The 27,188-nt window shown below is 48.1% G+C and overlaps 1 protein-coding gene across 2 annotated transcripts in view; it reads right to left on the minus strand.

The window, feature by feature from the left end:
• uvrag (UV radiation resistance associated gene) overlaps window positions 1-27,188 on the minus strand; it is a 405,878-nt gene that overhangs the window by 15,214 nt on the left and 363,476 nt on the right. For both annotated transcript variants that reach the window (XR_011595706.1, XM_070892559.1), the window contains exon 14: window positions 6,738-6,829. Coding sequence is in view for 1 of the 2 variants with exons in the window: in XM_070892559.1 (XP_070748660.1) it covers window positions 6,738-6,829 (92 nt within the window). In the remaining variant the exon portion in view is untranslated. The remainder of the gene's footprint in view (window positions 1-6,737; window positions 6,830-27,188) is intronic.

Raw genomic sequence — 27,188 nt, forward strand, 5'->3', positions numbered from 1 at the left:
ACGGGTCGAGAGAGGGGGGGGGACGGGTCGAGGAGGGGGGGACGGGTCGAGAGAGGGGGGGACGGGTCGAGAGAGGGGGGGACGGGTCGAGCGAGGGGGGGGAAGGGGGGGAGGGTCGAGAGAGGGGGGGACGGGTCGAGAGAGGGGGGGACGGGGCGAGAGAGGGGGGAGGGTCGAGAGAGGGGGGACGGGTCGAGAGAGGGGGGGACGGGTCGAGAGAAGGGGGACGGGTCGAGAGAGGGGGGACGGGTCGAGAGAGGGGGGGACGGGTCGAGAGAGGGGGGACGGGTCGAGAGAGGGGGGACGGGTCGAGAGAGGGGGGGACGGGTCGAGAGAGGGGGGGACGGGTCGAGAGAGGGGGACGGGTCGAGAGAGGGGGGACGGGTCGAGAGAGGGGGGGACGGGTCGAGAGAGGGGGGGACGGGTCGAGAGAGGGGGACGGGTCGAGAGAGGGGGGGACGGGTCGAGAGAGGGGGGGACGGGTCGAGAGAGGGGGGGACGGGTCGAGAGAGGGGGGGACGGGTCGAGAGAGGGGGACGGGTCGAGAGAGGGGGGGACGGGTCGAGAGAGGGGGGGAGGGTCGAGAGAGGGGGGGACGGGTCGAGAGAGGGGGGGACGGGTCGAGAGAGGGGGGACGGGTCGAGAGAGGGGGGGACGGGTCGAGAGAGGGGGGGACGGGGCGAGAGAGGGGGGACGGGTCGAGAGAGGGGGGGACGGGTCGAGAGAGGGGGGACGGGTCGAGAGAGGGGGGGACGGGTCGAGAGAGGGGGGACGGGTCGAGAGAGGGGGGGACGGGTCGAGAGAGGGGGGACGGGTCGAGAGAGGGGGGACGGGTCGAGAGAGGGGGGGACGGGTCGAGAGAGGGGGGACGGGTCGAGAGAGGGGGGGACGGGTCGAGAGAGGGGGGGACGGGTCGAGAGAGGGGGGACGGGTCGAGAGAGGGGGGACGGGTCGAGAGAGGGGGGGACGGGTCGAGAGAGGGGGGGACGGGTCGAGAGAGGGGGGACGGGTCGAGAGAGGGGGGGACGGGTCGAGAGAGGGGGGGACGGGTCGAGAGAGGGGGGGACGGGTCGAGAGAGGGGGGGACGGGTCGAGAGAGGGGGGGACGGGTCGAGAGAGGGGGGACGGGTCGAGAGAGGGGGGGACGGGTCGAGAGAGGGGGGGGGACGGGTCGAGAGAGGGGGGACGGGTCGAGAGAGGGGGGGACGGGTCGAGAGAGGGGGGGACGGGTCGAGAGAGGGGGGGACGGGTCAGAGAGGGGGGACGGGTCGAGAGAGGGGGGGACGGGTCGAGAGAGGGGGGACGGGTCGAGAGAGGGGGGGACGGGTCGAGAGAGGGGGGGACGGGTCGAGAGAGGGGGGGACGGGTCGAGAGAGGGGGGGACGGGTCGAGAGAGGGGGGACGGGTCGAGAGAGGGGGGGACGGGTCAGAGAGGGGGGACGGGTCGAGAGAGGGGGGACGGGTCGAGAGAGGGGGGACGGGTCGAGAGAGGGGGGGACGGGTCGAGAGAGGGGGGGACGGGTCGAGAGAGGGGGGGACGGGTCGAGAGAGGGGGGACGGGTCGAGAGAGGGGGGGACGGGTCGAGAGAGGGGGGGACGGGTCGAGAGAGGGGGGGACGGGTCGAGAGAGGGGGGGACGGGTCGAGAGAGGGGGGGACGGGTCGAGAGAGGGGGGACGGGTCGAGAGAGGGGGGACGGGTCGAGAGAGGGGGGACGGGTCGAGAGAGGGGGGACGGGTCGAGAGAGGGGGGGACGGGTCGAGAGAGGGGGGACGGGTCGAGAGAGGGGGGGACGGGTCGAGAGAGGGGGGACGGGTCGAGAGAGGGGGGGACGGGTCGAGAGAGGGGGGGACGGGTCGAGAGAGGGGGGACGGGTCGAGAGAGGGGGGGACGGGTCGAGAGAGGGGGGACGGGTCGAGAGAGGGGGGGACGGGTCGAGAGAGGGGGGACGGGTCGAGAGAGGGGGGGACGGGTCGAGAGAGGGACGGTCAAGAGGGGGACGGGTCGAGAGAGGGGGGGACGGGTCGAGAGAGGGGGGACGGGTCGAGAGAGGGGGGGACGGGTCGAGAGAGGGGGGACGGGTCGAGAGAGGGGGGGACGGGTCGAGAGAGGGGGGGACGGGTCGAGAGAGGGGCGGTCGAGAGAGGGGACGGGTCGAGAGAGGGGGGACGGGTCAGAGGAGGGGGACGGGTCGAGAGAGGGGGGACGGGTCGAGAGAGGGGGGACGGGTCGAGAGAGGGGGGGGACGGGTCGAGAGAGGGGGGGGACGGGTCCAGAGAGGGGGGGACGGGTCGAGAGAGGGGGGGACGGGTCGAGAGAGGGGGGGGACGGGTCGAGAGAGGGGGGGGACGGGTCGAGAGAGGGGGGGACGGGTCGAGAGAGGGGGGGGACGGGTCGAGAGAGGGGGGGACGGGTCGAGAGAGGGGGGGGACGGGTCGAGAGAGGGGGGGACGGGTCGAGAGAGGGGGGGGACGGGTCGAGAGAGGGGGGGGACGGGTCGAGAGAGGGGGGACGGGGAGGGGGGGACGGGTCGAGAGAGGGGGGGACGGGTCGAGAGAGGGGGGGGACGGGTCGAGAGAGGGGGGGGACGGGTCGAGAGAGGGGGGGGACGGGTCGAGAGAGGGGGGGGACGGGTCGAGAGAGGGGGGGGACGGGTCGAGAGAGGGGGGGGACGGGTCGAGAGAGGGGGGGGACGGGTCGAGAGAGGGGGGGGACGGGTCGAGAGAGGGGGGGGACGGGTCGAGAGAGGGGGGGGACGGGTCGAGAGAGGGGGGGGACGGGTCGAGAGAGGGGGGGACGGGTCGAGAGAGGGGGGGGACGGGTCGAGAGAGGGGGGGGACGGGTCGAGAGAGGGGGGGGACGGGTCGAGAGAGGGGGGGGACGGGTCGAGAGAGGGGGGGGACGGGTCGAGAGAGGGGGGGGACGGGTCGAGAGAGGGGGGGGACGGGTCGAGAGAGGGGGGGGACGGGTCGAGAGAGGGGGGGGACGGGTCGAGAGAGGGGGGGGACGGGTCGAGAGAGGGGGGGACGGGTCGAGAGAGGGGGGGGACGGGTCGAGAGAGGGGGGGGACGGGTCGAGAGAGGGGGGGGACGGGTCGAGAGAGGGGGGGGACGGGTCGAGAGAGGGGGGGGACGGGTCGAGAGAGGGGGGGGACGGGTCGAGAGAGGGGGGGGACGGGTCGAGAGGGGGGGGGACGGGTCGAGAGAGGGGGGGGACGGGTCGAGAGAGGGGGGGGACGGGTCGAGAGAGGGGGGGGACGGGTCGAGAGAGGGGGGGGACGGGTCGAGAGAGGGGGGGGACGGGTCGAGAGAGGGGGGGGACGGGTCGAGAGAGGGGGGGGACGGGTCGAGAGATATTATAGATAGATAGATAGATAGATAGATAGATAGATAGATAGATAGATAGATAGATAGATAGATAGATAGATAGATAGATATATAAATATCGATAAATATATTACGTTCACGACCTTAGGGCTAATGTAAATTGTCATCAATGTTGCAATGCAGGAAACCCAGCAGCCAAGGCAAGCTCCTGCAAACAACAATGTGACAAGGACCACATAATCACTTCTTGGTGATCTTGATCGAGGGATAAATATTCGCCAGGACAATTGGAGAACTCCTCTGTTCTTCTCCAAAATAGTGCCGTGGGATCTTTTACGTCCACCTGAGGGGGCAGACAGGTCCTCTTTGGTTTAACGTCTCATCCGAAAGACGGCATCTCCGACATTGCAGCACTCCCTTGATTCTGTCGTCGGATTGTCAGCTTAGATTTTTGTCTGACTCAGAGGCGAGAATGCTACCCATTGAGCCAAGGCCAACACCATTAAGAGTATTACACACAAAGCATTGTTGGTGCATTAATATAACATGTTCGGTTTAGTGTTTTATATTTCCTTGTAGCATTGGTACACATAATGCCTTGCAAGATAACTGCACACATTTCGATATTGTATTTTTATGGGAAACATGGCATCTGATCTAACACTTATTTGAAGGTTGCTGCACCCCACACCACTGTTGCTAAGTTCATGATTGTAATGGGAGCATTAAATGCGTTCATTTTATGTAACAAAGTCTTGAAACTGGAGTCTAATCTTAAAGGCAACTTGGCTTGGCTTTCTAAAAAGCAGTATTATAATGGCACTTTAGAAAGTGTTTTACAGGGAAACTTAAGATAAGGCAGCTTGCTGAAGAGTTGGAGCACCAACCATTAGTATGGTGTAGGGTTGTGCCAATTTTCCCATTGGAATTCTCAACCTCAGCCAGGATGTTAGAGAGGGAGATACCAAGTGCTACCCTATCTTTGCAGGGCGGGTGGGTGGGGAAGAGGAGAGAGGAGAGGCAGGGGAAGAGAAAAGGGGAAACTGAACGCAAAATTAATTCTGGCCCACACTCTCTTTCAACTGATTAGTATTAATAATGGGAGCAGGTTTCAGGTTCCTGCTTGGCCATAGGCATGCTGTGAAGAGGGAAAACTTGTGTGATGCCCTTCACCCCCCCGAAAAAACAGGAAATTCAACAAAAACTCCCTTCGAGTAAGACCAGTAGATGATACTTCAGAGACGGCCTTTTCGAGGGAACTTTCTTTCCCATAAAATTCAGCAGGAAGCTTTTCTTCTAGTAGTATATGGTGCGCATCCCTGCTCCTAATGGGATCTTGCTGTGTGCAAAGTGGCAACTACGCTTGTCTACAGAACAGTCTGTGCACTTCAAAGTAAGTTATTTGTATGTGAAGTGCTTTGAGATGTTTGAGAGATGTGATGAAGCGTTACATCAATGCAAGGCTTACTGACATCCTGATGCACATTTTTCAACCCTGCATCTGGCAGGCTCCCCTACCTATTTAAACAAATATTGACAGAACACGCTTACACAGTTGGGGAAGCATTATTAAGAGAATGATGTATTGTGCACTTAATAATGTGCTCTGCATAAAAGCACACTCTGTAATAGTCCATATTTTATTAGTAAAAGATTAACACATTCTATTCAAATCTCTTAAAGGAGACGGCAACAACATGAACTTGAGAAAGTGAAGAACGAAAAAAGGTCATTCAGTTCACTGCTCCAGTACAAGACATGGCGGGGCAGAATCCTGTCACTGCCACAGGAAGAGTTGAACATAAGAACATAAGAAACAGGAGCAGGAGTAGGCCATTGGCCCCTTGAGCCTGCTCCGTCATTCAATAAGATCATGGCTGATCTGATCTTGGCCTCAACTCCACTTCCCTGCCCGTTCCCCATAACCCTTCACTCCCTTATCGTTCAAAAATCAGTCTATCTCCACCTTAAATATATTTAATGACCCAGTCTCCACAGCTCTCTGGGGCAGAGAATTTCACAGATTTACAACCCTCAGAAGAAATTCCTCCTTATTTCTGTTTTAAATGGGCGACCCCTTATTCTGAAACTATGCCCCCTAATTCTAGATTCCCCCACGAGGGGAAACATCCTCTCTGCATCTACCCTGTCAAGCCCTCTCAGTGTCTTATATTTTCAATAAGATCACCTCTCAGTCTTCTAAACTCCAATGAGTATAGGCCCAACCTGTTCAACCTTTCTTCCAATCAGTTGGAAGACTGAGGAACAGTGAGAGAGATAGGGAGAGAGTTAAGGCGGATGGAAAATTGAGAAGGGTGCTTGTACAGGATAAAGACTACCCATTCTTTCTCTGAATAGCTCCAGGCACTCCACTTGCCCGCAGACACAGCCCGGCAATGATCCACAATTTAAAGAGAGGCTCTGTGACGCTCTGCACTGAATCTAAAGGAAGCAACTATGCTGTGTGAAGGGAACGGATAACTGGGCGAGGCGAAACATTCCCAACGTCACAAAGTGTTAAACTTAAATCCAATGTTACAGCACAGGAACAGAACATTTGTCCCAACAGGTCCATGCCGGTGTTTATGCTCCACACGAGCCTCCTCCCACTCCTCTTCATCTCACCCCATCCCCATAATCCTTCTGTTCCTTTCTCCCTTAAGTACTTACCGAGTTTCCCCTTAAATGCATCTGTGCTAATATCAGGGAATACAAATTAGGAGCAAGAGGGAATTTAAGGCATAGCTTCTCTGCACAAAGGGTAATGGAGTTTTGCAAAAAGTTACAAAGGGAGATCACTGAACTGAATGGTATAAATGGGTTCAAGAAACTCAGGAGGGTACAGAGGTGAGCAACAAAGATGCTTCTAAGTCTGTTGTCCTTACCCGGTCTGGCCTATATGAGACTCCAGCAACGTGGTTGACTCTTTAACTACCCTCTGAAATGGCCTAGCACACCACTCAGTTGTCAAGAAGGCGGCTCACCACCACCTTCAAGGGCAATTAGGGATAGGCAATAAATGCGGGCCTTGCCAGTGAGGCCCACATCCTGTGAATATATATATTTTTTGACAAACCCTGCTGCATGAAACTGCTGACAATGGTGAAATGTTCAAATGGCAAGTTAGGAGTAAGAAGGGAAGTTCAATGTAGACCTTCTCACCAACAGCGTTGTTGAATACGCTACAAAGGATGGTCAATGAAGCAAACAGTACATTGGTAGTATTTGTGGAGAGATGAGGAAGAAAAGGTGAGCTTGATTTGTTAAAAAAAGGGACACGTTTTTTGGGCGTATTGACCATCAACTGATTCTGCTGTTCGCATGTCCCACAGATTTTCATACTAATTCTAATATTAACTTCTTAAACTGATCTATTCTCAAAAAAACGTAATTGCAAGGACTGGATACTTACCATCTCACCATTAGCCCTTGCTCCATGAAGTTCTTCAGGTTGGGTAGCGTCTGTCGGAGGTCTGGTGTGGACAGGCCATGCTGGTATCTTAGCTGTAAATGCAAACAGAAATTTATTGTTTTCTTAGAACATAAGAAATCGGAGCAGGAGTAGGCCCAATGGCCGCTCGAGCCCGCTCCGCCATTCAATAAGATCATGGCTGATCTTCAACCTCAACTCCACTTTCCCGTCCGATCCCCATCTCGATTCCCCTAGACTCCAAAAATCTATCTATCTCAGCCTTGAATATACTCCACAACTCAGCATCCAATGCGCTCTGGGGCAGAGAATGCCAAAGTTCACAACCCTTTGAGTGAAGAAATTCCTCCTCATCTCAGTCTTAAATGGCCGACCCCTTATCCTGAGACCATGCCCCCTAGTTCTAGACATTCCAGCCCAGGGGAAACAACCTCTCAGCATCAAAAGGGAGTTAGATGAAGTCCTTACTACTCGGGGGATCAAGGGTTATGGCGAGAAAGCAGGAAGGGGGTACTGAAGTTTCATGTTCAGCCATGAACTCATTGAATGGCGGTGCAGGCTAGAAGGGCTGAATGGCCTGCTCCTGCACCTATTTTCTATGTTTCTATGTTTCTACCCTGTCAATCCCTTCAGAATCTTGTGTGTTTCAATGAGATCACCTCTTATTCTTCTAAACTCTGAAGAGTATAGGCCCAATCGACACAATCTCTCATTATAAGACAGCCCACTCATCCCAGGAATCAATCAAGTGAACCTTCGTTAGATTAGGATATCAAAATTGCGCACAGTACTCCAGGTGTGGTCTCACCAAGGCCCTGTACAACTGTAGCAAGACTTCCTTTCACTTATATTCTTTATACTCCAACCCCCTTGAAATAAATGACAACATGCCATTTGCCTTCTTTAAGAAAATAAGAAACAGGAGTCGGCCATATGGCCCCTCGAGCCTGCTCCGCCATTTAATACGATCATGGCTCATCTGATCATGGATTCAGCTCCACTTCCCCGCTCGCTCCCATTAACCCCTTCTCCCCTTATCGTTAAAGAAACTGTCTAATTCTGTCTTAAATTTATTCAATGTCCCAGCTTCCACAGCTCTCTGAGGCACCGAATTCCACAGATTCACAACCCTCAGGGAAGAAATTTCTCCTCATCTCAATTTTAAATGGGCGGCCCCTTATTCTATAATTATGCCCTCTAGTTCTAGTCTCCCCCATCAGTGGAAACATCCTCTCTGCATCCACCTCGTCAAGCCCCCCCATAATCTTATACGTTTCGATAAGATCACCTCTCATTCTTCTGAACTCCAATGAGTAGAGGCCCAACCTACTCGACCTTTCCTCATAAGTCAACCCCCTCATCCCCAGAATCAACCTAGTGAACCTTCTCTGAATCGCCTCCAAAGCAAGTATATCCTTTGTAAATATGGAAACCAAAACTGCATGCAGTATTACAGGTGTGGCCTCATCAATACCCTGTATAACTGTAGCAAGACTTCCCTGCTTTTATACTCCATCCCCTTTGCAATAAAGGCTAAGATACCATTGGCCTTCCTGGTCACTTGCTGTACCTGCATAGCATCCTTTTGTGTTTCATGCACAAGTACCCCCAGGTCCCGCTGTACTGCAGCACTTTGCAATCTTTCTCCATTTAAATAATAATTTGCTCTTTGATTTTTTCTGCCAAAGTGCATGACTTCACACTTTCCAACATGATACTTCCTCTGTTTATTGCTTGCTGTACCTGTATGCTAGCTTTGTGTGTTTCTTGCACGTTACCGTTATCGTCTTCAAATTGAATTAACTTCTTGATTTCTCCCAAGTACAATCAAATGAAGGTCACACACACAGGCACTTACAGACTGCTACAGGAAGTGGCCTTTTCACCCGAAGCCTCCCTCCCAGTGCACTGCTACATGACCACAAGGCTTTGCTGTAGATTAAGGAATAGCACCAGAAATATTACAAAAAGGCAAAAACAACCACACCCAACCATACACGTCATCCTCAATGGATCACATATTCAGAGTTTGGTTTCATTTTACACGTTGTTTAAAGAGGTGATGCATTTAATATGCTACACTTGCAACCCTAATGTGAACATGATGTGGAATAGTCTACAAGTCAGAGGAAGGTGCGGGTAAACTCTTACAGAACTCTGGTCTGACCGTACCTTGAGCACGGTGTCCAGTTCTGGTCACGGAGATACAAGGGAGACATTCAAACGCTGGAGACACTGCACAGCAGAGTCACAAGGCTGATCCATAATGTCAGGGGTCTGAGTTAAGAGGATAAAGATTGGAAAAACGTGGGAGGTTTTCAGCCGTGACAGCAGCTACCCCAAGAAGTAAACAACCTGGAAGATTAGTCTGAACTAAATTGTGAGATTAGGAAAAGGAGACACAGGTTCAAACAAGTAAAAGTTCTTCACCGAAGAGTAATCACCAAAGAGTAATTAAACTGGATCCTGGATAGAACAGTGGAGGAGAAAACTCGAGTATTATTGAAAAAGAAGAGGCTTGTATTTATATAGCTTCTTACATGACATCATAGAAACAGAGAAAATAGGTGCAGGAGTAGGCCATTCGGCCCTTCGAACCTGCACCACCATTCAATAAGATCATGGCTGATCATTCCTTCAGTACCCCTTTCCTGCTTTCTCTCCATACCCCTTGATCACTTTAGCCAGAATGGCCATATCTAACTCCCTCTTGAATAAATCCAATGAACTGGCATCAACAACTCTGCGGGAGAGAATTCCACAGGTTAACAACTCTGAGTGAAGAAGTTTCTCCTCATCTCAGTCCTAAATGGCCTATCCCTTATCCCAAGACTGTGTCCCCTGGTTCTGGACTTCCCCAACATTGGGAATATTCTTCCCGCATCTAACCTGTCCAGTCCCGTCAGAATCTTATATGATTCTAAGAGATTCCTTCTCATCCTTCTAAACTCCACTGTATAAAGGCCCAGTTGATCCAGTCTCTCCTCATATGTCAGTCCAGCCATCCCAGGAATCAGTCTAGTGAACCTTCGCTGCACTCCATCAATAGCAAGAACATCCTTCCTCAGATTAAGAGACCAAAACTGAACACAATATTCCAGGTGAGGCCCTGTATAACTGTGTAAGACTTCCCTGCTCCTATATGCAAATCCCCTAGCTATGAAGGCCAACATACCATTTGCCTTCTTCACCGCCTGCTGTACCTGCATGCCATTTTTCAATGACTGATAACCATGATACCCAGGTCTTGCTGCACCTCCCATTTTCCTAATCTGACAGCATTCAGATAATATTCTGCCTTCGTGTTTTTGCCACCAAAGTGGATAACCTCACATTTATCCACATTATACTGCATCTGCCATGTATTTGCCCACTTGCCTAACCTGTCCAAGTCACCCTGCAGCCTCTTAGCGTCCTCCTCACAGCTCACACCGCCACCCAGTTTAGTGTCATCTGCAAACTTGGAGATATTACACTCAATTCCATCATCTGAATCATTAATATATATTGTAAAGAACTGGGGTCCCAGCACTGAGCCCTGCGGTACCCCACTAGTCACTGCTTGCCATTCTGAAAAGGACCCGTTTATCCCGACTCTCTGCTTCCTGTCTGCCAACCAGTTCTCTATCTATGTCAGTACATTACCCCCAATACCATGTGCTTTGATTGTGCACACTAATCTCTTGTGTGGGACCTTGTCAAAAGCCTTTTGAAAGTCCAAATATAATACATCCACTGGTTCTCCCTTGTCCACTCTACGAGTTATATCCTCAAAAAATTCCAGAAGATTTGTCAAGCATGATTTCCCTTTCATAAATCCATGCTGACTTGGACCGATCCTGTCACTGCTTTCCAAATGCGCTGCTATTTCATCCTTAATGATTGATTCCAACATTTTCCCCACTACTGATGTCAGGCTAACCGGTCTATAATTACCCGACTTCTCTCTCCCTCCCTTCTTAAAAAGTGGTGTTACATTAGCAACCCTGATTAGCATAGGAACTGCTCCAGAGTCGATAGACTGTTGGCAAATTATCACCAATGCATCCACTATTTCTCGGGCCACTTCCTTAAGTACTCTTGGATGTAGACTATCAGGTCCTGGGGATTTATCGGCCTTCAATCCCGTCAATTTCCCTAACACAATTTCCCGCCTAATAAGGATATCCTTCAGTTCCTCCTTCTCACTAGACCCTCGGTCCCCAATACATCCAGAAGGTTATTTGTGTCTTCCTTTGTGAAGACAGAACCAAAGTACTTGTTCAATTGGTCTGCCATTTCTTTGTTCCCCATTATAAATTCACCCGAATCCGACTGCAAGGGACCTACGTTTGTCTTCACTAATCTTTTTCTCTTCACATACCTATAGAAGCTTTTGCAGTCAGTTTTTATGTTTCCGGCAAGCTTCCTCTCATACTCTATTTCCCCCCTCCTAATTAAATCCTTTGTCCTCCTCTGCTGAATTCTAAATTTCTCCCAGTCCTCCGGTTTGCTGCTTTTTCTGGCTAATTTATATGCCTCTTCCTTGGATTTAACACGATGCTTAATTTCCCTTGTTAGCAACGGTTGAGCCACCTTCCCCGTTTTATTTTTTACTCCAGACAGGGATGCACAATTGTTGAATTTCGTCCATATGATTTTTAAAGGTTTGCCATTGCCTATCCACCGTCAACCCTTTAAGTATCATTTGCCAGTCTAATCTAGCCAATTCGCACCTCATACCATCAAAGTTACCTTTCCTTAAGTTCAGGACCCTAGTTTCTGAATTAACTTTGTCACTCTCCATCCTAATAAAGAATTCTACCATATTATGGTCACTCTTCCCCAAGGGGCCTCGCACAACAAGATTGCTAATTAGTCCCTTCTCATTACACATCACCCAGTCTAGGATGGCCAGCTCTCTGGTTGATTCCTCGACATATTGGTCGAGAAAACCATCCCTAATACACTACTGGAAATTCTCCTCCACTGCATTGCTACCAGTTAGGTTAGCCCAATCAATATGTAGATTAAAGTCGCCCATGATTACTGCTATTCCTTTATTGCACACATCCCTTATTTCTTGTTTGCTGCTGTCCCCAACCTCACTACTATTATTTGGTGGCCTGTACACAACTCCCACTAGCGTTTTCTGCCCTTTGGTAATCCGTAGCTCCACCCATACCAATTCCACATCATCCAAGCTAATGTCCTTCCTTACAATTGCATTAATTTCCTCTTTAACCAGCAACGCCACCCCGCCTCCTTTTCCTTTCTGTCTATCCTTTCTAAATGCTGAATACCCTTGGATGTTGAGTTCCCAGCCTTGGTCACCCTGGAGCTATGTCTCCGTGATGCCAATCACATTTTATCCGTTAACTGCTATCTGTGCAGTTAATTCGTCCACCTTATTCTGAATACTCTTTGCATTGAGGCACAGAGCCTTCAGGCTTGTCTTTTTAACACATTTTGACCCTTTAGAATTTTGCTGTAACGTAGCCCTTTTTGTTTTTTGCCTTGGGTTTCTCTGCCCTCCACTTTTACTATTCTCCTTTCTATCTTTTTCTTCTGTCTCCATTTTATTTCCCTCTGTTTCCCTGCAGAGGTTCCCATCCCCCTGCCATATTAGTTTAACTCCTCCCAAACAGCACTAGCAAACACTCCCCCTAGGACATTGGTTCCGGTCCTGCCCAGGTGCAGACTGTCTGGTTTGTACTGGTCCCACCTCCCCCAGAACCGGTTCCAATGCCCCAGGAATTTGAATCCCTCCCTGCTGCACCACTGCTCAAGCCATGTATTCATCTAATTCTGCGATTCCTACTCTGACTAGCACATGGCACTGGTAGCAATCCCGAGATTACTACTTTTGAGGTCCTACTTTTTAAATTTAACTCCTAGCTCCCTAAATTCGTCTCGTAGGACCTCATCCCGTTTTTTTTTTACCTATATCGTTGGTACCTATATATACCACGACAACTGGCTGATCTCCCTCCCTTTTTAGAATGTCCTGCACCCGCTCCGAGACATCCTTGACCCTTGCACCAGGGAGGCAACATACCATCCTGGCGTCTCGGTTGCGGCCGCAGAAACGCCTATCTATTCCCCTTACCATTGAATCCCCGATGACTATCGCTCTCCCACTCTTTTTCCTGCCCTTCTGTGCAGCAGAGTCAGCCACGATGCCATGAACTTGGCTGCTGCTGCTCTCCCCTGATGAGTCATCCCCCTCAACAGCACCCAAAGCGGTGTATCTGTTTTGTAGGGGGATAACCGCAGGGGACCCCTGCACTACCTTCCTTGCACTGTTCTTCCTGTTGGTCTTCCATTCCCTATCTGGCTGTGTACCCTTCAAGATCAGGACATCAGGATGTTCCAAAGTGCTGGACAGCCAATGAAGTACTTTTTGAAGTGTGGTCACTGTTGTAATGCAGGAAATGCAGAAGCCAATTTCCTCAGTGACCTCCCTTATTTAGCAGTGTACTGCAAACTGTGAGGTTTTACTTATATCTCCAGCAGCAGCTTAGAAGGAGCCAGACACATAACAGTTAAGAGCCCCGGTCACCTTGACGGGGTGGGTAACCATACAACCTAAGAATTCTCACCAGTGTTTCTCTGGTCATTGGACAGGCAAGATAGAAACAATCAAAGTGCTCCGAATACATCAAACAGGAAGCTAAAAATAATTTGAGGTGTGTTGGAGGACGACAAAGTATAAAAAAGGTAGAAGCAAAAAAAAAGAGACAAATCAAATAATGGTAGTTGGGTAGTTGGGTAACATGGCCCACCTTCAGCTGCCGAGGCCTGAAGCTCTGGAATTCCCTCCCTAAACCTCCCTGCCTCTCTTTCCTTCTTTAAGACCCTCCCTTAAACCCATTATTTTGACCAACCAAGCTTTTATATGTCCCAATCGTTTATGTGGCTCAGTGTTAATTTTTATCTGATAATCACTCCTGTGAAGCACCTTGGGGTGTATTACTACATTAAAAGGTCTATATAAATGCAAGCTTTTGTTGTTCAGTATTAAAAACCTACAAAGTGTAGGAGGGACAAAAGTCGATAAGATAGACAGAGTGTGAGTGAGTGAGACAGAGGGAATAGATGGGGAAGAGAGAATGTGCCACATAAAAGGTTACTAAACAAGATAAGAGCTCACGGGGTTGGGGTAATATATTAGCATGGGTAGAGGATTGGCTAACTAACAGAAAAGAGAGTTGGGATAAATGGTCCATTCTCGGGTTGGCAACCAGTAACTAGTGGGGTGCCGCAGGGATCAGTGCTGGGATCCCAACTATTTACAATCTATATTAACGACTTGGAAGAAGGGACTGAGTGTAACATAGTCAAGTTTGCTGACAATACAAAGATGGGAGAAAAAGCAATGTGCGAGGACAGAAAAAACCTGCAAAAAGATATAGACAGGCTAAGTGAGTGGGCAAAAATTTGGCAGGGAGTATAATGTTGGAAATTGAGGTCATGCACTTTGGCAGAAAAAAATCAAAGAGCAAGTTATTATTTAAATGGAGAAAGATTGCAAAGTGCTGCCGTACAGCGGGATCTGGGGGTACTTGTGCATGAAACACAAAAGGTTAGTATGCAGGTACAGCAAGTGATCAGGAAGGCCAATTGAATCTTGGCCTTTATTGCAAAGGGGATGGAGTATAAAAGCAGAGAAGTCTTGCTACAGTTATACAGGGTACTGGTGAGGCCACACCTGGAATACTGCGTGCAGTTTTGGTTTCCATATTTAAGAAAGGATATACTTGCTTTGGAGGCAGTTCAGAGAAGGTTCACTAGGTTGATTCCGGGGATGAGGGAGTTGACTTATGAGGAAAGGTTGAGTAGGTTGGGCCTCTACTCATTGGAATTCAGAAGAATGAGAGGTGATCTTATTGAAACATATAAGATTATGAGGGGGCTTGACAAGGTGGATGCAGAGAGGATGTTTTCACTGACAGGGAAGACTAGAACTAGAGGGCATGATCTTAGAATAAGGGGTCGCCCATTTAAGACTGAGATGAGGAGTAATTTCTTCTGTGAGGGTTGTAAATCTGTGGAATTTGTTGCCTCAGAGAGCTGTGGAAGCTGGGACATTGAATAAATTTAAGCCAGAGATAGACAGTTTCTTAAACGATAAGGGAATAAGGGGTTATGGGGAGCAGGTAGGGAAATGGAGCTGAGTCCATGATCGGATCAGCCATGATCGTATTAAATGGCGGAGCAGGCTCGAGGGGCCGTATGGCCTACTCCTGCTTCTATTTCTTATGTTCTTATGTATGTAATGAATGAAGTATCTGGTAACCACATAAGGGCAGTGGACTAGCCGAACAGGACTTTCTAGCATCTACTGGTGGTTTTATATCAGAGGAGTACAGACACACAACTCTTCCCCCATTGGCTTTATTCCGGAATATAGGCAACTCAGTTTTCGAGGACCAATGGTCGTGAAGCAAATGTGCGGAGTCCATCTCTGCATTACACAGTAGCACTGTGGAGTAGCCACAGAGACCAGCTCCCAACGCTGAATGTGAAAGGGACAGCGCAGCGCACAGCAGTCACTCTCCCAAACTGTAAAAGCCCTTCACAACCGGGGCAGTGGTACTACCACATGCTGTACACAAATCAAAGAAATATTGAATTGGCTTTTGCCCTCAGCTTTGCCCCAGTTGAGCAATGTCTCGATTTTTAAAATTCTCATCCTTGTTTTCAAATCCTTCTATGGCCTCACCCCTCCTTAACTCTGCAACCTCCTCCAGCCCTACAACCCTCTGAGATATCTGCCTCTTGCGCATCCCCGATTTTAATCGCCCCACAATTGGTGGTCGTGCTTACAGCTGTGTGGACCTCAAGCTCTGGAATTCCTTCTCTAAACCTCTCCGCCTCTCTCTCCTCCTTTAAGACGCTCCTTAAAACCTATCTCTTTGACCAAGCTTTTGGTCACCTGCCCCAATATCTTCTTGTGGCTTGGTGGCAAATTTTGTTCAATGCTCCTGTGAAGGGCCTTGGACATTTTATTACATTAAAGGCGCTATATAAATACGCTGCTGTTGAATTGACAATAATGAGGTTCACAATTGCAAGATAGTGCTTCATATGCTAAGTGGAAAGGTGAAACTATGCTATGATGGACTTATACCATAGAAGATTCACTAATTTATATTATGCGGAGCGCTACTCAGCAGAGGCTGAGTCATTGAATATATTCAAGGTGGAGATACAGATTTTTGAACTACAGGGGAGTCAAGGGTTATGAGGAACAGGCAGGAAAGTAGAGTTGAGACTAAGATCAGATCAGCCTCAAGGGGCTGAATGGCTTACTCCTGCTCCTATTTCTTACGTTCTTACGAAAATAGATACATACATGTAATTTATCTGTAATATCTCTCATCGTGTCGCACTCTCATCCGAGTCGGAAGGATAGCCCCACTCCAGAACTTAAGCGCAGAATCTAAGCTGCAACTTAGGTACAAGTTACCTCAACCATCACCACCAAAAAGCAGAGTAACTTGTCATTTGTCCCAGGTGTTTGAGGTACCTTGCTGTGTGAAAATCAGCTGCCGTTTTGGTCAACGTAACAAGTGATTACAATTCAAAGTGCTTTGGGACGTGGAATGCAAGTTTGTTGGTTTGCTCGCAGTTTGTTATTCACTGCCATTTTTGACATTACTTTCTTCTCTCAGTTACTATCTGGAGGGTTAATAGCCAGACTGCCGGGTTCCAGGCTGCAGGCAATGCTATTCCGTAACAGGCTATCTGGAGATGCCAGACCGATGACTCTCGCTCTGTCTTCCCACACAGAAATAGCATGTCTCTATTTAGCAACTCTCACCAATGGCCAGAACAGGATCAGCCACACGCGGTATGGGAAAAATCGCAGGTGCAGCAAACACTGGTGCTGCTTTGGTAGACATATACGCCACTCCACAGGGCTGCCTTCCATTTATCACAGCTCTTAATATACTAATGCATAGTTTATGACTCCCTTAATAACCATTTAAACAAAAAAAATTGCCTCTTCTAGTTACTTGTCTCTCCCTGTAATGTGCTGGTCTTATGGTTCCCAAGGGTAATATTATCAAGAGTAGCTATTGTATTGGAGTTATTTTAAACTAAAATAATTCAAGCTTTTGGCAAGAAAGTAAAGCAGTGTACTTTGAGTCAAAGTCTTCAAGATGTCCATTGAGTAATAAAAGTCGAATAACATACATGTGTTATATCTCCGCTTTCTAAACTTCAGAGCAATAGTAACTAAAAGAGCCAAACATCTGCAAATGGCTAAATAATTATAAACATCATTGGTGTAAAGCTGACGTCAGCAGATTAGTTACATTTGTTACAAAGATCAGATTTAAGTTAGAGCAGGCCAGCCATAGATACAAAGTGCCAACCTTGAGGGGAACAGGTGCTGCTGTACCAAAGAATTTGGCTTTAAACACTTGGGGGGGGGGGGGGGGGGGGTTTGGGGGCGAAATGGGTGCCTTTGCACCTCCGTTAAGTGTCCCCGGAAGGAAGCTTTGCGACTGGGCGCGGCGATAACACTGACTCCCGCCATATTTGCCGGGTTTTGTAGCGGCGCTATGGCATTGCACCCCGATCTCCTTCGCCTCCGGAGATCGTGACCTCATTGCCACGCGCATCGCCCTGGACCTGAAATTGAGTTCCGCCCCCTGCAGCAGCGCCAGGCAAAAACACCCCGATAGCTGCAGGAGGCGTGCATCAGGTGGCAGGCCGCTTCGGGGGCGATATTTAAAGGCACGGTGGCCGAGGCAAGTTTAAAAAAAAACTAATTTCTCTCTCAGCTTTTTCCGCGGGTTCCTGCTGATCGCGTGGGATCATGTCTGCCGTCGTTGAGAAGACAAGTTTGTTTCCCTTTGCAGAGCTTGCAGCGATGGCCCTTCCCTTTAAGAGAGGGAAGGAGTCTTTCAACGTGGCAACTGACCTCACCGCCCCTCCTGCTGCCGATTGCACACCTTGATTTAGCGTTCTTGGAGAGCAAACGTTTAAATTTTTTTTATATACTTTGAAATTTTCAAACTTTTAAAAGTTTGCATCCTCAAACACATTTTCACCCCCTTAGGTTTGAGCTGTGGGAAAGTTGACGCTTCGGGCATACGTTGATCACTGCGGCTGGTGAAACTGGAGAGGTTTCAAAAAAACATGCTTTTGGAAATCAGAAAATCAACAATTAACGGCGTTTCAATTGCAAGCATGGCCCCATCTCCAGTGCGTCATGGTGCAGCATCTGAGAGATCGGCCCAAGGCAAAACAATTGTCTGGATTGTTACAAAAAGCAAGCAGATTGTTACATTAGGTACGTGGTTACATGTTAATATTGATGCATTCTTAGTTTCCAACCAGGCGTTACAGGGATTAGGTGTGTTAGAATCTGTAGTGGTTACAGTTTCTAAGCAATGTCCAATGCCTAAAGCACTCCAATTCACCATTACAGAGGGAGTTGGGCTAACATTATGAGCACCACTATTAGTGTATAATGGTTTCACCAGTGGCTTACTTGATTGAGCCTTTAACATTCACGATGAAAAGAAAGACTTGCATTTATACAGCGCTTTTCACGACCATTGGACGTCTCAAAGCGCTTTACAGCCAATGAAGTTCTTTTGGCGTGTAGTCACTGTTGTAATGTGGGAAAGGCGACAGCCAATTTGCGCACAGCAAGCTCCCACAGAATGTGATAACGACCAGATAATGTGTTTTAGTGACGTTGATTGAAGGATAAATATTGGCCAGGACATCGGGGATAATTCTCCTGCTCTTCTTCGAAATAGTGCCTTAGGATCTTTTATGTCCACCTGAGGAGGCAGACGGGGTCTCCCTCAGTACTGCACTGGAGTGTCAGTCTAGATTTATGAGCTCTGAAGTGGGACCTGAACCCACAACCTTCTGATTCAGAGGCGAGTGTGCCTCCCACTGAGCCACAGCTGACACTGTGGAGCCCAATATGCAATATGACTGCATTAAATGCACCAAGTCCCCCAGCATAAATGCAATGCACCATGGAGTGGCTAGATGGAATAGTACAGAACAGGAGGCCATTGTGGCCTGTTCGATTCTGAGCCGAGCTTTAAACCTCAGCCAGTTCATCATCATGATCTCTGCAACCCCACCCGCCTCCATCCAATCTCATCTTCACTGCTGCCAAAACCTTCACTAACATGGCTTCACCTCCAACTACCTGCTCGCCAGCCTTGCAAGCTCCATCCCACACAAAATCAGCCTCTTGCATCCGATCCCATCTTTAGCCCTACTCACCCATCACCTCTGTCCTTGCTGACGTCCACCAGCTCCTCAACCCCAAAGTGCAAAATCCTAAATGATAAATCTCTCCATGATCTTACCTCATCCCACCTCCGCAATATACTCCAGCTCCATGTCTCAGATCGCATCCTCTGCTCTCCAGAGTAGGACGCCTGACCGTTTCTCTCCATCCTGAAACCCTTTGGTGTTGCAGCCTTCAGCAATCAGGGCCTACACTGGAATTATCTCCCTAACTGCCTCTGCCTTGCTACATCTCTATCCACCTCAAAATCAAACTCCACGACTGCACTTTCTGTTGCTTCCCCGACCACCTTCGCCCAGTTCAAGCTTGGTGTCTGTGAAGTTCTGTTTTGCGAAGAACCTAGAGATATCTCACTGCATTAAAGGCGCTATATTTCGTTTTGTCTGTGCGAGTCGCCAACCGCTGAGATTCTATCCCCAGCTGCACTATCATGTGGAGAAAAGAATCGTCTTATCGGAGGGGGAGGTGGGGAAGATGAAGTTCCGTCAGCCCTGCACTACTGATAACCATGGGTCGCCCCCTATAAATATATAAAAATACTTTATCAAAGGAGACTGACTCAATTGAAAAGTAGCGTTTAAAGCAAATGCTAAAGCAGGCAGTGAAAAACTGGAAAAGCAACCAAGCCAAAATCATTGGTATTTCCAGGTTATCTAGTGGAGTGGCGCATTTAAAAAACAAATAAAAACCTGGGCTTGTGGAATCGAATATTCAGGTCACATGTTTAATGATTACAAAAGGAAGAGCTTGCAGTTATCTAAAAAGGAACAGAAATAGGTTCTTCAGACCCTTGAGTCTGTTCTGCCATTCAATTAGATCATGGCTGATCCGTATCTGAACTCCATCTACCCTTCTTAATACCCGTGCTGAACAAAAATCTATCGATGTCTTCTCAAAGTGCTTTACAACCAATGGATTACTTTTGAAGTGCATACATCACTGGTGTTACATAGGCAAATACAGCGGCCAATTCACTTACAGTAAGGTCCCAGAAACAGTAAGTGAATGAATGGCCAGGTGACCTGCTATTTTTGGATGGTTTTGGTTTTGAGAGGTTTGTTGACCAGGGTTACGTTCAGAATAACTCCACAAGACTCTATATCTTAAGCTCAAACTGTTGTGACCTTGGTCTCTTTATTGTAACTCCAGAGTCAGGAGGCAGCATGGTAGACTGCCTTTTATACCTGCTTGCCCAGGGTGTGCAGGTGACCCTTGGGTTTCCCACAGGTGCGCCCCCTGGTGGCAAGTCTTACACATTGGTGAAGTTTACATACATAACATCCAGGACATTAGGAGAACTTCCAGCTCTTCATCAAATAGTGCTGTACGAACTACTGCACCTGAACACAAGAACATTTAAGAACATTTCACACCAAATCCACCTGCCACCTCACCACATCCCCAATCTAAATGCTCACCAGATACAAATTTAATTATTCCTTGAGCCCATGTGAGCTAATGTTTCGATTGCCTTCTCTGGTAAATTGCCCAAATATAATCGCGCTGTTCCTGCATTGCCACTGGGTCGAAATCCTGGCATTCCTTACTTTACTCCATCGCTGGGCAACCATCAGTGCAAGGTCTGCAAGGTCCAAAGCAGCAGCCCACATGTCTCAGGACAATAAATATTGGCATTGCTCAGTGAGTTCCTAACTGAATCACTAATGAGGCCATAATATGCCATGCCTAACCAATTCAATATATGGGTATCCTCTACTTAATCTGCAACTTATTTTTGTCTTGGGTCCCTTACTTCAGTTACCAGCTCAAGTGAGAGCTGGCAGAGTTACGCATGAAGGAGCAATTTGCCGACAGCCCAATTATTTGGCTCATGCTTCACAGTGAGAAACGACTACTTTCTTCGTAGTGCGGAAGACGCATTGCGTGGCACAGTGTTGCAGGAGCAAGGTGCTCAAAGGGAGCGTGACCAATATTGGGTACTTTCGGTCAACACTGGACGAGGCTGAAAACCTGAAGAACAGATTCTCTCAACTGAAACCTGATGTTCTAAGGCTGAGGATAAAGGAAGACATCAGTTACTGTCCACCTAAACCATCACCAGATTATAAGCCGTGCCATACACGCCTTCCCACAAATCTAATACATGTTGCGCTGACTGCATACTTTGCACAAACAGGACCTTTCTCAGGACCTGGGTCTCAAAGAGATGGCCTTCAGAATAATTACAACTACAACAACTTGTATTTATATAGCGCCTTTAACGTAGTGAAATGTCCCAAGGTGCTTCACAGGAGTATTACGAGATAAAAAATTTTGACACTGAGCCGCATAAGTAGAAATTAGCGCTGGTGACCAAAAGGTTGGTCAAAGAGATATGTTTTAAGGAGCGTCTTGAAGCAGGAGAGAGAGGTAGAGAGGAGGAAAGGTTTAGGGAGGGAGTTCCAGAGCTTGGGGCCTAGGCAACAGAAGGCACGGCCACCGATGATTGGCCGATTATAATCAGGGATGCTCAAGAGGGCATGTTTAATGAAGAAAAGCCTCTTCTGTTTAAAACCGATGATTTTACAATTCAAATCTAACTCGAACAACAACAAATAGGTGTTTTTGCATATCTATATAGAATAACAATGATGCAATTTTTCTGAATGGATTCACCATCTGTATGATACACAGAAATTGAATTAAAAAACGAAACCAGGTGAAGGATTTCCCTCCAGTTACGCCCTTACCCTTTTCCAGGCCTGGTTTGTATTTTTGCAGTAAACTTGTTTTAATTTCAGGCACTCAAGTTTTTCTTTTTGCCACGACCTATGTACGCTTACTTTTGCTCTCCATTTTCCAACCCCTGATCACCGGCTCCCAACTAAATTATGCTATTGCTTGACATTCTAAATTTAAGGCAGACCCATCCTTTATGTGCTCTTCAGCCAAAGGAGTCTTTCCCCGACTTTGTTGGCCAATCATCACTCCTGCAGAGCAGCACAGCTTTTTGACTCCTCTTGGAGCAGGTTGAATTTACTGTTTAAAGCCCAGCCGAGTCACAAGGTGATGAATTACTTGTGTGCAGCCACGGATGCCTGCCAAATTAATTAGTTTTGCGTTGTAGGAATGAGTGGAGCAGTTATTGACAGTTGCCCCTAATAAAACATTAAAGCGCCACTGATCAGATTGTGGTCTTGGTGCAAATGAATTATTTTTTGCTGCTCTACTAATTTTTAAGTTGCAAAATGTAACCTGGAAGGAAGTGGTGGGATATGGTTTTATGCAGTAAACTCACCACCCTCTTTTGCTGCTCCACTGGGTTGTGGGAAGGGTGGATTCTCTGATTTTAAAATTCTTATCCTCGTTTCCTCGTGGATAACCAAGGAAATAAAGGAAAGTATCAAATCAAAGACCAATGCGTATAAGGTGGCCAAGATTAGTGGGAAACTAGAGGATTGGGAAAATTTTAAGCAACAGCAAAGAATGACTAAAAAAGCAATAAAGAAAGGGAAGATAGATTACGAAGGTAAACTTGCGCAAAACATAAAAACAGATAGTAAAAGCTTTTACAGATATATAAAACGGAAAAGAGTGACTAAAGTAAATGTTGGTCCCTTAGATGATGAAAAGGGGGATTTAATAATGGGAAATGTGGAAATGGCTGAGACCTTAAACAATTATTTTGCTTCCGTCTTCACAGTGGAAGACACAAAAACCATGCCAAAAATTGCTGGTCATAGGAATGTGGGAAGGGGGGACCTTGAGATGATCACTATCACTAGGGGGGTAGTGCTGGACAGACTAATGGGACTGAAGGTAGACAAGTCCCCTGGTCCTGATGAAATGCATCCCAGGGTATTAAAAGAGATGGCGGAAGTTATAGCAGATGCATTTGTTATAATCTACCAAAATTCTCTGGACTGTGGGGAGGTACCAGCGGATTGGAGAGCAGCTAATGTAACGCCTCTGTTTAAAAAAGGGGGCAGGCAAAAGGCAGGTAACTATAGGCCGGTTAGTTTAACATCTGTAGTGGGGAAAATGCTTGAAACTATCATTAAAGAAGAAATAGCGGGACATCTGGATAGGAATAGTGCAATCAAGCAGACGCAGCATGGATTCATGAAAGGGAAATCATGTTTAACTAATTTACTGGAATTCTTTGAGGATATAATGAGCATGGTGGATAGAGGTGTACCGAGGGATGTGGTGTATTTAGATTTCCAAAAGGCATTCGATAAGGTGCCACACAAAAGGTTACTGCAAAAGATAAAGGTACGCGGAGTCAGAGGAAATGTATTAGCATGGATAGAGAATTGGCTGGCGAACAGAAAGCAGAGAGTCGGGATAAATGGGTCCTTTTCCGGTTGGAAATCAGTGGTTAGTGGTGTGCCACAGGGATTGGTACTGGGACCACAACTGTTTACAATATACATAGATGACCTGGAAGAGGGGACAGAGTGTAGTGTAACAAAATTTGCAGATGACACTAAGATTAGTGGGAAAGCGGGCTGTGTAGAGGACTCAGAGAGGCTGCAAGGAGATTTGGATAGGTTAAGCGAATGGGCTAAGGTTTGGCAGATGGAATACAATGTCGGAAAGTGTGAGGTTATCCACCTTGGGAAAAAAAAAACAGTAAAAGGGATTATTATTTGAATGGGGAGAAATTACAACATGCTGTGGTGCAGAGGGACCTGGGGGTCCTTGTGCATGAATCTCAAAAGGTTAGTTTGCAGGTACAGCAGGTAATCAGGAAGGCGAATGGAATGTTGGCCTTCATTGCGAGAGGGATGGAGTACAAAAGCAGGGAGGTCTTGGTAAGGCCGCACCTGGAGTACTGCATGCAGTTTTGGTCACCTTACTTAAGGAAAGATATACTAGCTTTGGAAAGGGTACAGAGACGATTCACTAGGTTGATTCGAGAAATGAGGGGGTTACCTTATGATGATAGATTGAGCAGGCTGGGTCTTTACTCCTTGGAGTTCAGAAGGGTTAGGGGTGATCTTATAGAAACATTTAAAATCATGAAAGGGATAGACAAGATAGAGGCAGAGAGGTTGTTTCCATTGGTGGGGGAGACTAGAACTAGGGGGCACAGCCTCAAAATACGGAGGAGCCAATTTAAAACCGAGTTGAGAAGGAATTTCTTCTCCCAGAGGGTTGTGAATCTGTGGAATTCTCTGCCCAAGGAAGCAGTTGAGACTAGCTCATTGAATGTATTCACATCACAGATAGATAGATTTTTAAGCAATAAGGGAATTAAGGGTTACGGGGAGCGGGCGGGTAAGTGGAGCTGAGTCCACGACCAGATCAGCCATGATTTTATTGAATGGCGGAGCAGGCTCGAGGGGCTAGATGGCCTACTCCTGTTCCTAATTCTTATGTTCTTATGTTTCCAAATCCTTCCATGGTCTCGGCCTCTTCCCAACTTTGTAAGCCCCTCCAGTCCTACAAGCCTCCGTACTCTCTGGCCCCTTGCGCATCCCAGATTTTCATTTCTCCGCCATTGGCGGCCGTGCCTTCAGCTGCCTGGGCCTTAAGCTCTGGAATTCCTTCCCTCAACCACTCTTCCAATCTCTTTCCCCTCCATTAAGACGCACTTAAAGACCAACCTCTATGACCAAGCACCTGCCCCAATGTCGCCTCCTGTGGCTCAGTGTCAAATCTTGTTCGCTAATGCTTCTGTGAAGCCCCTTGAGAGACATTTTACTATGTTAAAGCTGCCGCTATAGAAATACATGTTATTGTGGAGAACTCTGAAAGTTTCAACTGCCCGCTACATCACATCGAAAAACAATCATTGGAAAAGACCCAACTACCAAGTATAGAAGGGTGCATTTGATGGACCTTTTTGTGATTAGGTCCTGCAAGATTGTTTTAGTGTGCTCAGCTGTGCATTGCTGCTTGTGTGAGTGCAGTGGCATAAGCTGTTGTGCACATTCACAAGGGAAAAGTTGGCTCGTTTTGATAGCTGTAATAAAATTGTAACTTGCATGCATAAAGAATACATTTATAATGTCACTACAATTAGCAAAGTGAGGAACTGTACCCCACTCCCCCATGCACAGCACTGATATTTGCAGTTGGAGAATGAGGTCTATTTCTTTTTATTCGTAGCCAATCTTTCCAATTCTTTGTCAAATCACAAACGCCAGAGGTCACCTTGCACACATCAAGGATCACTCTGCGCCAATGCTCTTAGCCAAAAGGCCGAGAGCCACTGCACCGTTCCTGGAAGTACTGCAATACCAGGTTCGTGCCATGGAGGTGGATATTTATTTTTGAAGAATACAAAACATCTAGTGATCAATTATACACTGAACAACGTTGTGATCTTAAAAGGAAACGGTAAAAAATCAAAATCGGAGAAACAGGAACTTAGTGAAAAGATTGAAAAAAGTGAAACCAAAGGCTAAAATCACAGGAAGACAAAAAAATTCATGACAACAGGTAAAAGGCAGCATCATTTCACTTTTTAAATTAATCAGTTTTCCCAGTCAACCAGCCAGCGAATGAAGGTGCCGGTCACAGGAGACCGGAGCTTGCAGCACTTGGCACAAGCTGTTGTTTCTGTAGGCGAGTCAGCTAATCCTAATGCTACTGTGATTAGTTGTCACAATGGGAAGAATAGCCAGACAGTGCAAAATATAACTTGCCACCGTACATTGCCTCTCCCGGGAGATTACATGGCTGGGGACCGGTGGGGTGGGGGAAGAAGAACAACTTGTATTCATATAGCATTGTTAACATAGTAAAACCTCCTAGGGTGCTTCACAGGAGTGTTATAAGTCAACTATTTGACACCAAGTCACATCAAAAATGAGGGCAGATGACAATAAGCTTGGTCAGAGAGGTAGGTTATACGGAGTGACTTGAAGGAGGAAAGAGAAGTAGAGATGCGGAGAGGTTTAGGGACGGAGTTTCAAAGCTTCGGGATAAGGCAGCTGAAGGCACGGCCGCCAGTGGTTGAGCGATTATAATCAGGAATGCTCAAGAAAGAAAGACTTGCATTTATATAGCGCTTTTCATGACCACTGGACATCTCAAAGCACTTTACAGCCAATGAAGTACTTTTGAAGTGTCGTCACTGTTGTAATGTGGGAAACGCGAGAGCCAATTTGCGCACAGCAAGCTCCCACAAATAGTAATGTGATGATGACCAGATAATCTCTTTTTGTTATGTTGACTGAGGGATAAATATTGGCCAGGACACCGGGGATAACTCCCACGCTCATCTTCGAAATAGTGCCCTAGGATCCTTTACGTCCACTTGAGAGCGCAGACTCGGTTTAACATCTCATCCAAAGAGAGTCGAATTGGAGGAGCGCAGCTATCCAAGGGTTGTGGGGCTGAAGGAGATTACAGAGCTAGGGAGGGCGAGGCCATGGAATGTCTAGCTACTGTGGTCCAGGCATCATGGTGTGGGGCAGGCTTGATGGACCGAGCAGGTCTCTTCCTGCCCGTCAACTCTGTAGGTTCGTAACATGGTTTCAAGATGCCGGGGGTTGGGGGAAGGCAACTTCCAACAGGAAACAAAGATCGCATTTAGAAGTTTCAGAGTATAACAGGTCACACAGGCCCCATTTTCAGTGATTCTCTAACTGTACGATACCACATTCCAGTGTGGTAGCCAGTGTGCAACGATCACCTCACGTTAAAAGAACTCAGGCACAAGCATCTTCCACTCCATTAACATGAAGTTCGGAACCTGGAACGTCAGGACCCTCATGGACAACCCCAACAGCGACAGGCCGGACCACCGCACCGCCATAATTGCCCGGGAACTTAGATGCTTTGATATCGACATCGCAGAAATCAAGCGCAGGCAGAGGAAGGAGCGTGCGGCAAACCAGTCCCACCCACCCCTTCCCTCAACGACTATCTGTCCCACCTGTGACAAAGTCTATGGCTCTCGTATTGGACTGTTCAGCCACCAAAGAACTCACTTCAGGAGCGGAAGCAAGTCTTCCTCGATTCTGAGGGACTGCCTGTGATGATACCACGTTCCTTAGATGCACTGTACCCTTTCATTTGAAATGCCCTGAGCATGCTGTAGCTTAATGCACTGCAGGATGGAGCTATAGAACACGGGCTCACAGTTGAAACTACCCACACAGCTGCCCATTGAATGGAGGGTTTCATTTTTAATTTAATCGTTTTCAGATTAATACTTCAGAATAAAGTCACTATATGAACTTATTTTGGAGAACTCCTTAGTG

The sequence above is a fragment of the Pristiophorus japonicus genome, chromosome 10 (genome assembly GCF_044704955.1).
Source record: "Pristiophorus japonicus isolate sPriJap1 chromosome 10, sPriJap1.hap1, whole genome shotgun sequence".
Classification (NCBI taxonomy): domain Eukaryota; kingdom Metazoa; phylum Chordata; class Chondrichthyes; family Pristiophoridae; genus Pristiophorus; species Pristiophorus japonicus.